At 50.2% G+C, this 12,105-nt stretch overlaps 1 protein-coding gene across 7 annotated transcripts in view; it reads right to left on the reverse strand.

Moving 5' to 3' along the window:
- Positions 1–12,105, reverse strand: part of CAMTA1 (calmodulin binding transcription activator 1) — a 326,976-nt gene that overhangs the window by 59,134 nt on the left and 255,737 nt on the right. For all 7 annotated transcript variants that reach the window (XM_052792793.1, XM_052792789.1, XM_052792791.1 and 4 more), the window contains one exon: positions 7,374–7,527. In XM_052792793.1, coding sequence (XP_052648753.1) covers positions 7,374–7,527 — 154 coding nt within the window. The remainder of the gene's footprint in view (positions 1–7,373; positions 7,528–12,105) is intronic.

A 12,105-nucleotide genomic window follows, 5' to 3' on the forward strand; every position in this document is an offset into this window, starting at 1 on the left:
TCCGCTGCTGGGGGAGCTCGGTCCTCCACAATCACCAGGTCTGCAGTCCTCTGGTCTTGCAGATATCTTCTTCCTCCTCATCACCTCAAGCCTGCCTTGCTGTCTCACCTTCACTCTAGGCTGAACACCAGCAATAGCTAAAAGCCTGACTGTTTCTCTCTCTGTGGTTTCCTCCACCCTAAGCAAAACCTGTCCCTAAAATACCTTCCCACATTTAAATCCGATCATTTCACCCTTTCCGAACGCTCTTAGACGTTCCTCTTTGCCACTTCATCCATTTCACGTTTCCTGTTTCTACTCCAAAGCTCTTGCTCTTCTGCATCCTGTATGTACAACGCAGCTTACACAGATATGTTGTCGTGGTTTAACCCCAGCCAGCAACTAAACACCACGCAGCCGCTCACTCACTCCCCCCCACCCAGTGGGATGGGGGAGAAAATCAGGAAAAGAAGCAAAACCCGTGGGTTGAGATAAGAACGGTTTAATAGAACAGAAAAGAAGAAACTAATAATGATAATGATAACACTAATAAAATGACAACAGAAATAATGAAAGGATTGGAATGTACAAATGATGCGCAGTGCAATTGCTCACCACCCGCCGACCGACACCCAGCCAGTCCCCGAGCGGCGAATCCCTGCCCCCACTTCCCCATTCCTATACTGGATGGGACGTCCCATGGTATGGAATACACCGTTGGCCAGTTTGGGTCAGGTGCCCTGGCTGTGTCCTGTGCCAACTTCTTGTGCCCCTCCAGCTTTCTCACTGGCTGGGCATGAGAAGCTGAAAAATCCTTGACATTAGTCTAAACACTACTGAGCAACAACTGAAAACATCAGTGTTATCAACATTCTTCACATACTGAACTCAAAACACAGCACTGTACCAGCTACTAGGAAGACAGTTAACTCTATCCCAGCTGAAACCAGGACATATGTATATGTATACTACATAATAAAGCCATTCCCTACACCCTACGTGCTGCTCCTTTGCCCCATTTTGACAGGTAAGGGCCCGTCTTTTGTTTTTTGAGTAACAACGATGACATCTCCCACATGAAACAGGCAAGTTGGATAGACCGACAGAGCTGGAATATTTGGAACAACCAAGGACAGGTTTCTGTTTACCTCTCCCTCTTGATGTTATCTCGGAGAGCCTGCTGCAAACCCTTGCGTTACAGTCCTGCCCTTGGCCGCTCCCGACTGACACAAAATGCTTTAAAAATCCTACAAGCGCTGACCGTAGCGTGAGCAGGTCCTTTGTCCTACCGCCCTGCTGACGGGAACGAAAGCCCGCCTTGCTTCCTACATCCCGCGCCACCAACTGTTGACACTGGGAGGCTGTTTCCATGGCGATGGTCAATTGGAAATGGCAGCCTTGTCCCTTCAATTTTCACCGCGTTGGTGTTGACAGCAGTAAAGGCCTTGCTCTCATTTCCCCGTTCGGCCGGAGGAGGTTTCCATTAGATTTATCCTTTCGTATCCAGACGCCCCCACACAATTCAGCTCTGATTTTCCACCCCTCCGCTTCCACTCATTATTGGCTACGAAGAAAAGAGGCCCTGCGCCTCGCTGGCAGGGATGCAGGCGGGGAAGATCACCTTGCACATTCGCCGTTTCTTCATGACACTTCCTGAATTCTCATGTCTTTGCAAGGACTAGTAGAGACGTTTCGCTCTCAGCCGTTCTTTAAAGAGAAGTCTTCCTTCCAACACGAGATCCTTGCCTTGAGGGTTTGCTCCGGTGCGACGGGATGCCTCATAGCAAGCGGGAAGATCGTGCGGTTCAGTCACCCTCAGAGAGGGCCAGCGGGACGCGACTCTTCTGAAGCTGCTCGCAGCGAGACTTCTGCGACTGTCGTTTTCGGCTGAAGCCATTCTTGCTTGCAGCCACCGGAACTTCAAGGCTGCTCCCGCACCAAAGAACCCTCAAAGCCGAAGCCGACCCTCCCAAACCCTTCTCCCACGCCACGTTACGTGGTACCGGCCTGCAAGAGAAGGCGGATCGCGCTAGGAGCTCTTCTTGCCTTTGACAACCTCGGTCAGGACGAAGCTGCAGCCGCCGGCGGGCCGCTCCGTTCCGCCGGACTCGAACTTTCTGAGCGCATTCGCTCAACAGCCGCGCACCTACCGCCATTAAAGCGCGAAGGCGCTCGTCCCCGACGCGCTTCGGTTCCCTTGGCACCGAAAGCTCGGCCGGGCCACCAGCCCAGAGGGAGCGAGCCCGGCCGGGCCTGCCCGTCCAACCGGCCCGTCCAGCCCGCCGGTTGCCGCCGGCGGCGAGCTCCCTCCGCCGCCCCGCGCCGCCAGGTGGCGCCAGCGGATCAGGAACGGGCGGCGGCGGCGCCCGCGCAGGTCCCGCTGCCCGCCGGCCCGCGCCCACGGGGCTCCCGCGAGCCCCCTCGCCCCAGCCACCGCCGGTTGTTTGTTTTTCTTCCCCCCCCCCCGGGTTTCTTTCAGCGGGAATCTTGCTGTGGGGACAAAACTCTCCGTAAGCAGGGCCCGGGCGGAAGCCCGGCGCTTCCAGCCGCACCACCCGGGCCTGCTCTCCACGGTGCACCCCGGGCCTCAGGTGGGGGTCAGAAGCCATCCCACCCCCAGGGACAGTCAGTGCTCTTTTTCACCATCCTGGTGCAACTGCCAGGAGAAGGGGGCCGCCACCTCAGGAGATGCTCTGGTATGGAGCCTGACATGCTAGGAGGGGAGGTGAAATACTAAGGAAGGAGAGAGAAGGCAGGCTGCTGTGCCCACGGCATCCTCAGGGCGGTTCTGTACTCGCTGCATGCGGCTTAATAAACGTCCAACTTTCAGAAAACGATTTGGTTTAGCTTTCCTCAAGTTAATTTCCGTGCTTGCTAACAGCCTGGTTCCTACTGGAGTACTATCAACACTCCGCTTCGGCTAGCGGGATTATTTCACTGTGGTATCTGCAGATGCCGTTGAAAGACTGCCCAAAGCAGCAGGTGAAAACCGGTTGCTAATTTTGTTCTTTGGGCAAAGCGGGACTTTCTACAGCAGGTAAAACTCGCCCACGAGGGAAACCAGGTTTCCCAAGGAGTGGCCGACATCGGCATGGGACCAAGCTCCTCTTGGAGACATGATGGTCACCGCCGATCAAAGACGGGGAGGAAAGGTGCAATTCTTGCCTGTGACCCGTGTTTAGCGCAGCGCACCTGCAGTAATGAAAGGTTTAAGAGACGCATCTTGGTGAGAAGGTGAGAAATGGTGGCTGCCATCAGCTCTGCAGCTGATGCGAACGGGAGGTGCTCAAAGTCCCAGTGGCCAGTGGGGTAGAAGAACTTGTCTCGCACCTACTGTTGTATTCTCTTTTTAATAAAAAACCACGGCCAATTAGAGTAACATGTAAGTACTGGTCCAGCAAAACTGGACATCTGCGTTACTAAAACCAAGCTCTTTTAAAGAATCTAAGTTACTTTTTACATGGAGGTCAGCTGGAACTAAGCTGGCAAGCTTCGGTTACCATTGAGGGCCACTCTGTGGCTCTGACAAACCGGCTGGGGAATGGTAAAAATCATCCCACGTAGCATTTCTGTCCAACTGATCTTTTAAGATTAAATATAAAAAACCCCTTAAACACAATTACTGAAACTGAATATAAATTTAAGTCAAGATAAAAATACCCAACAACTCAATTCTTGAAACCATATTAATGCCGATCACCGCTATTCAAACTTTGTTTAATGCCTTCTCCAGACACAACAATGCAGGGATGCCGTTTCAGGTCACCTCCAAGACCCCCAGATTGTTTCATTTACACAGACAGAACAGAGAGAACTGGTGACTCCAGGGAGAGGCGAGAGTTGCCTATGCCCAAAGGTATTAAGCCTGACGGGTGCCACGTGAAACCTCCAGTTTCCCCAGCTGTGGCTGCGGGCAGGCGGCATGTGCAGGAGCAATCAGCTTCCACGCAGCAGAGGAATGAAAAGAGCTTTTTTCCGAAAGAAAGATAGCTCTTAATTATAGTGGACCTGAAACAAGGATTGCAACGTAGCACCAGCTGTGAGCTTGTAACTCATACTTTGCCAGCTGAGGGATGAGAAAGCCAAAAGGGGATGATTTGGAGAAACCCCCAACATGAGCTGGCCCACAATTTGCTGATCATATGGAGTTTATATACAGCATTCTGCTGTGCTGGATTCTGCCACTGCATTTTGCTTTTACCACCAGATGCCTCTAAGGACATCTGCTAATCTGTTCAGAGAAATCTCAAAGCAAGACTATAACGGGGCACAAGAGGGGGGAAAAACTGAAAGCAATGCCAAATTGAGGCCCATTCTTCATACCAGGCATCCTGAAATGACTTACAGGTGTCTGAGACAACGTTCCCGCAGAATTTTCATGTATTATCGCCATTCATTTTTGCACAAATGCCCCAAAAGGTTGCATTCCTACAGAAGCAACACGCATGACAACCCTTTTGATTCAGACAACCAGTTAGGACGCTGCCGACAGTCAGATTATCACAGCTCTGCTGTCAGCAGCAGGATGTTTCAGAGGAGGCTTTACAGTCCTCCCTGTGCTCCCTGACCACACTTATACCTCTAAGACAAGGTGCCCCATCTCCTAGCCTGGAAGGAGAGAGGAATCATCCCGCTGGAGGTCACAAACAGCGTATCCAGCCCTTCCAGGCTCGTCTGCTTCGGTCTCAAGGACTGCCAGACCGAGGTCTGACAAGCCAACAGTGATAGTCCAGACAGGACAATCAGGAGGTCGTGGACGTCCCAGCATGAAGGCACGTGACAAATATATCAGAACTAAACAAAAAATCCAAAGCCATGAAAACTGAAGGCAGGCTGATTAATGAATTACTTATGGTCTCAATTCAGCTGGAGATGTTGAAAAACCCCCAAATCCTCAGAGCATCTGCAGTGAGTATTTACCTTTTGTGGATGTTCAGGCGGGTTAATTTCAGTCTCTGAATTAGTTCACAGACCAGCTATGTTAGAACAAGGTAATGGTGCTTCCACAAAGCTCTCAGAGCTGTATGGCTACCTAGAAAATGTATTTTTTTCATCCATAACCACCACTGCAAGCACAGTCACAGCACGAGGAAGAACCACCTCTGAAGCCAGTCAAGAAGCTCTGGGTTCGCAGAGGTCTCCTTCAAGACCAGGACAGGAGGAGCCACCTCTCAGCAGCCCAGACCTCAGCGCACCGCTCTGCTCACGGAGTGATGCAGTCTGGTACCAGGAGCCTGTGCCTGTCCCGGATGCCTGCTGAACACTCGCTGAAGCCTGGACTGACTTTGGGATTATGCAGCAGGGAAGGAAGAGGGAGCCGAGTGAATTATGGATGCAAGAAATGTGAGCAAACGCCCTGCTCATCCCAGTCAGGGTCCCTCTGCATTTCAGGAAAAACAGTTTGATGTATTTGTCTGGCTCGGACTCTCAGACCGATGCCTCTCTCCCTGCCAGCCATCTGCCACATCACTTTTAGTTCTCCAGGCACACGCGGCCAAGAGAACGTGCTCCCAGCCTTTGGCTACCACACCACTGTCTCCGCTATCCTAGACTCCGACATAAAAGCTTTAATACCTGACAGAGGTCAAAAGCTTTAATGCCTGACTCTGGTCCAGGCTGAGTAGGGCTTGAACAAATGGCACTTGTTCTCAGCAAGAGCTGGACGCTGTCACTAGCCTCTGACCAGGAGGAGGCATTTTCCCCAAAGGTAGAGCTAGTATTAGCTTCTCCTCCTAATTCTGAACAACATCAATGGTCTGAAACAGGATGCAGAAACCTCCTTGCAGGTACAGCATTCGGCCTCAGACCTCCATGCACAGCCTGGCTGTATCATCGCTAACTTAACTCTGAAATTCTTACAAAAAATGGCAACCAAGAAAAGAAAAGAATCAACAAAAACCTCACACAGCTTCCAAGTCCAGAGGAATAACAACAGCTGAACCACAACACGGCACGGGTAAAAGGACGAGACTATCACTTCACCAGCGACACCACGCACAACGCTTTAAGTCATTGACAAATCTGCTTTAGGGCAGAGAAATTTGGAAACATCAGGCAATCAAACTGTGAAGTCTGTGAAAGAATGTGATTAATGCAAAAATGTGATGAAACTGATGTGCTTGGCTCCAGAATTTCATGGCACACCCAACACTGGAACCAAATCTGATGGCTTCTTGGCGAGCAGTGTCCCTCTGTGTTCCCCAAACAGAGTTATCTGTGTCCTCTTTGTTTTCTAGGCCTGATCAGAATCTAAAGCTTTTATTTTAGCTACATTTCTAAGGATGCGTTTCCAGGATATGTACCCATAAACAGAGACGTGTACATGCATATATACTCTGAATAATTGTGCAGAATTTCACTCTTCCCTCCTGAGACATAAAAGAGCCAAGTGTTATTAAATTTACGGCGAGTTCGTTGTAGTTTTCACATAATTTTCTTGATGCACTGCAGATTTTTTAACAGGCTGCCACTTCCTCTCCTGCTTAATGTTAAGGTACTTGTCCAGTCTCAGCTACACCTTCAACATCTTGGATTTCTGTCTAAGGTTATCAGTCCCAGGGGCAATATTCTGTTCAGCAAACGCGTCATTTTCTCTCTTCTCTTCTGCTTGTCTTCTGCCCTCCAACTTTGCGTGGAAAAGGAATACGTGGGCCTGCAGAGCTCAGGATGCAACAAAGGAGCGGTGCAAACTTAGACTACTAATGCTGCACTCAGCACCAGACTGATCTTTCACTGATGGCTGAGACACACCAGAACGTACTTCATGGCTGTGACCTCTAATTATGGAAGGTTGGGCATGACACCAGCGTCCGACTGAGGGCAGGGGTGAGGGAGAGAAGCAGACCTGGTATTTGTTGACTCAGATGCAAGCACCTAGATTTGGTATTGCAGCTCCTGCAGTTAACCTTCTCTTGCTTACAGACCTACGTTATACCTAATCTTTCTTCTCTTTAGACTGCAAAGCTTAGAACAGTAGTAAGCGACACCCACCCTGAAAACACTCAGCTCGACAGAGTCCGTCTGTAAGCAACAGCAACCCATTCCAATGTGACATTGAACCACCCAAACATGGAGCGCCCCTGGGAGAAACCTACCTGGCAATACTGCAAAGGCTCTTTGCAAGCAGGCAGGTGCCTGCAAACGGTGCCTGAAAATGCAGGACAATAGGTACAATTTTTAACAAGTGTGTGGAGGGGACCTCTTTTGGGACACTCTGGGCAGCTCTCGTACCACGCGTCCCAGAAGCATTAAACATTGGGAAGAAAGCGCACGTAGATGCAAGTTGAGTTTGGTGGTGAGAAATGACTCCTTCACGTGGACGGTTGGTGGCAGTGAGAGACATCTAAATTAACCCTTTGTAAAGCAAAAGAGCAAAAAAGCCTCCAGATACTCACACATCGGTTTGAGCTGTCCGATGAGTTCCTCTTTTGTCCACTTTGCCCATTCCTTCTTGTCTGTGTTTATTGAGCACAAGATGGGGCCGCACGGTTTCCCACAGTCCTCGATGGCAGGGACGTTCAGGTAGTGCACCAACACGATGTCTGGGTTCTGCGGGGAGAGCAGAGGAAAAGTTATCTTGTTGGGCCTCTCCCCCACTCAGGGCCCTCTGCATTTATCTTCCTAATTAAAACTATGACAGAAAGCATCACAATTAGATCCCAGTATGTACCACACTTCCCCGAGATCAGAGCTGTTCTTTAAAAGAGGTGGCAAAAGACGAGGCACGGCAGAGTTTGCACGCAGCTTCCCCCCATCCCGAGCGCCATTTGCTTGCAACTCTCCTGCTCCCCTTGTGTGCGCAGGGTGAACCTTTTTTCCAACCCATGCAACACCGAATACTTGCAAGAGTCTTGCAAATGCCAGTCGCAACAAACACCAGGTAATTTGCTTTGGTTTAAGGGACCCGCAGCCTGTTTGATCCAATGCTTTAATTGGTTCTGGTCCACATCGGACTATTTTGAATATAGGGAAATTCACCCGAGAGCATCAGTAACAGTCACGCTTCCCATACGGCGGCAGAAAGAGCGGGGGGAAGAGCCAGAGAGGCTCGCAAACGGTATTACAGAGCGCCCCAAAGACAGGCTCTTTTCAGACAAGCCCAAAATTTCTTGTGCTTTGAAGATCTTGCAGCTTTGCGATGAAAACAGTGAGCTGCAGAAGGTCGGACTGGAAGAGACCGTGTCCTTTGCAGAACTGCTGCAGAACAACTGCAAGGTGCTCGCTCCCGCAGGGCTGCTTAACGCTCCCCTCTCTCCCCGTGCACCTTCTTACGGGGGCTGAGAGAGGGGATGCAACGCCGCTTTGACGCACTGCGGCGCCGTCCCACTGACACAGACCTTTCAAGTAGGGAGCTGAGCAGTGTGTTACCACCCTGTGAGTAAATGAATCATCTTAACAACAGCAACAGAAACAACTCCGCTCGTTTCCCAACAGCATCCCAGGGAGATTGTACAATAGATAATAACAAGATTGAGGAGCTGATTTCTTTCCCTTAAGTCATTTACTCCTAAGTTCACAAACTTTAATGACTGCTTTGGAATTATTTATAAAAATAAATAGGATAATGGTGTAATTAAAACTCTAATGTTTCATTAACGCTGTTAGAGCCCTGTTCTTAGTGGGAGAGGGAACACAAGGCATCGTTCCTTTGCAAAGGTTGCGCTAATGGGAGCACTTGCTCGTGAAACCCACAGAAGGCTGGAGCAGTACGTGGACGCCCGTGCCAAGGAAAGACCAGCGGAAGGTAACTTCTGACGGGCAAACCACGGCGCCGAGGCCGGCCATGGCGTGCCGGGCGGCCTCGCCTGGAGCCAGCCCAGGGCAGGGCAGGGGCAGGAGCAGGGCAGCGCTCACCGCTGCCGGGGTGACCGCGCAGCCCCTCGTGTGCCCTGTGCGCGGGGAGCATCCCGCACGTTCCCGAGAGGAGGGGGCAGCCGGTCCCGGCTCCTCAAGGCTTGCCAAGATGGGGCTGGCGGCTGAAAGGCCACCCCTTCGCGTGGTGCCCGCGTACAGCAGCACGACAAGCGCAGCAGCCCCGCGGAGCGTGCCATCCCTCTGCCTGCATCCCCTTGGACGCTGGTACCCACCAGGGCTTCAGTCATCAGATGCGTCCCTCGGTCTGGAGAGAAGCTCTCTTTTAAGTGAGGGAGACATGCAAGCAGGAACTTGCATTTTTTCCCCCTCTGTTGAAGAAAACCGCAAGCGGGGGATTTGCAGTGAAGATTCTGCGAGATTGCAGTATCCAGTTCTTGCAGCCTCCTCTGTTAAAGAGTTGTATTGCACGGGGAAGAGGCAAGGAAACCTAGTAAGAAACTGCTAACAACTTATTTCGGAGCAGTTTTGGAAAGTGCTAAAGCAAAGAAAACCATTGGCTCCTCTATTCCTGAGATTCTCCTGGAGACAAACGATTGGACCTGTTTATGTTCAATTTTTATGCGTTCAAAACCTTCCGTTTCACAGGGCACATCTGCCCCAGACACGAGACAGCCAGAGGAGGACGCATTAAAACACCGTACCCCCTCTTTCCACACCACAGTGCAAATCCTCAGGTCACCACGCAAAATGAAGCCATGTTTTCCTTTCAGCCTTCCTGTTTTACCCTTTAAAGGCGACGGAGGCGACAGCCGGGGCTCCCGGGGAATTAACGGGGCGGCTGAGCTGCTTCCAACACGAGCGGACGGCGCTGCTCAGGGCTGGGGAGGTGATGAAGGGGAGGTCTGAAACATTATGGTCCTCATGCATAATTCAGAAAAGACTCAGATAATAAAAATGATTACCTATACACCCAAATAGTCTCCATCAGCTAGTTTAACGTAATTAGTGATTTAGATGATGAAGTAATAAAAAGTAATATGCTTCAGAGATTTCATGTAAAGACATCTCTTGCTCTCAGAGAAGTTTGAAAGAAGAGAGCAAGGACATACTGCCGCGGCAGCGTTGGGCAACTTGGCAGCTCTGCAGATGCTTCTCCCTTCATTTTAGATAAACTGTATTTTTCACAGCCTGATAGTGCCTGTTTGTCACCAGGCAAGTCAGGATGATGGGGCTTCCTGGCCTCATTGCAGCAGAAGCAAGTGGACCTCAGCAGTAGATTGGCACTGGAATCTATACTTTTTATATATAAAGGCATATAAAATAAACACCAAACCAACAGGTTTGTTCCTTATGTCTACATCTAAAACCTGACCTCAGATTGGCAAGTCTCCTGAATGCCAATCTACCCAGTAAACTGAAATGTTTTGACACAAATTAAGAGAATACGTATGTTTTGGAAAACGAAATCAGCAGAGAATCGCTATTTCTTTGTGGAGACCTACCACTAGAACAAGAGAGACGTGAAAGACTAAAAGAAAAATTACAAATGTTAACTTTCACGCGGGAAACGTGCCAGGACAGTGGACGTGCCACGGCAGAAACCCTTCCCCTGGGCAGCAGGGAAGTCCTACAGGGAGCCCTGGACTGGGCTGCAGACGGCTCTGGAAACGTGCCCATCGGAGAGCTGCCTGTAATTTCAGTGTCCAGAGCCTCGGCAGAGCTGCTCTGCTTCCCACGCGTCCGAATCAAAGCTGCTGCCATTTGTTCCTGACCTGGGCAAGGCTCCTTGGCATGCTGGACCCGAGGCACCCAGTCCGCCTCCTCGGCGGAGTCTCCTTAGGGTGGCGGGGGAATTTGTTCCACTATCCCTGGTGCTGTAGGGTAAGCAGGAGATGGCGCAAGAAGTGGTTAAAAAACCCACAAAAAGCTGCGAGTTTTGATAAAGAAAAATGCAGCTGCAACATCTGTCTGGCTCTTGTTTGCAGCTTCATCAGCACTAAGTGGTCAATAAATCAGACTGGCATGGCGTTACGTTTCTTCCGTGGCTTAACCATTAATCTAGTGCCAGTTCTCATGAAAAATGAAGGAGAAAAACTATGTGATAGTGAAAGTGTATACATTATCCAGAAAGTAATAATAGCACGTAATGGCGCTGCAGACCTCCCTCCCAGCATGATTGCGGGAGCAGCGATGCAGCCTCCCTGTGCTACTGACTACACGCTATTTAAATTAACCAAGTAAATCAGCTATTGTTTGTTCCACCAGCCCACTCCATGTTTATATTTTTCACATTAGCAGAAACACAAAGCTGAAACAAGCCGGGCTGCTCCAGCTCCCCAATTCTGGCAGGCGGGGAGGGCAGAAATGCAAAGAAAAGCACGGCCAGCCTGTGAAGGGCTGATTAATGCTCAGATAAAGGAATGGCAGGTACCCCCAGCACTCCAAGCCGGCAGGGCCGCAAGGGAAGCCTTTCTCTCATTTTGGTGACCGCCTTCTGCTTGCTCATTACTACCCAAAGTCAGTCCCCCATGTGAGGGGAAGTCTCTCTTCTCTGGCAGGGCAGAAAAATCACAAAACCCTCTCCCTTCTTGCTGTCCCCATCCCAAAGCATGCGCTTTTTTTCCTGTTTGTTTGTTTGTTTGTTTTTTTAAAGCAAAAATCAAAAAAACATTTCTGGCCAGCTTTCAGCTGCTCTTCAGCTGCTCAGCAATGGCAATCAGCTCGAGGCTAAATCTCACTGCCAGGGGCTTCCAAATCACCGATGACCACAGCTAAAGATACTTATTTGGAAAAATACTTCTGAGCTGAAAGTTTTGCATTTGTACTCCCTGCTGGAAGAATGAAAGGAAATAAATCATCCTCAGGGACAATGAGCATTAGTGAATTTAATCCCAGCCACCCTGCAAGGAAATTACCCCCACCTACAGCCCTGGGACCGATAGCCATTAGCTCTGCTCCACTGTGCGGCCAGTCGCCCAGGCTTTCGCTAGATACCTGTGTGATTTCTGTTGTGTCGAACTTGCAAAGTACTATGCATTATTAAAAACAGGGAAGGTGAAACCAGCCTTTTCCAGCCCGGACAGCAAAACCACGAAGCAAAAGGGCAGAAGGAGCAGAGGAGCGTGGCAGGGGGATGCAGAGGTGGCTCCTGTGCCCCCCTCCCTCTCCTTTCACCCCTGAAATTATAAAAGGGTTTTTTCTTTTCTGACGGCTATTCATTCATGAGGTTTACTTTGTATTCCTCAAACCATCCAAAAGGTTGAAAAGAAATCTCAGCTTTCTGGGAACATAATTCGCATCCATCGCTGTGGG

The sequence above is a fragment of the Harpia harpyja genome, chromosome 7 (genome assembly GCF_026419915.1).
Source record: "Harpia harpyja isolate bHarHar1 chromosome 7, bHarHar1 primary haplotype, whole genome shotgun sequence".
In the NCBI taxonomy this organism is placed as follows: Eukaryota; Metazoa; Chordata; class Aves; order Accipitriformes; family Accipitridae; genus Harpia; species Harpia harpyja.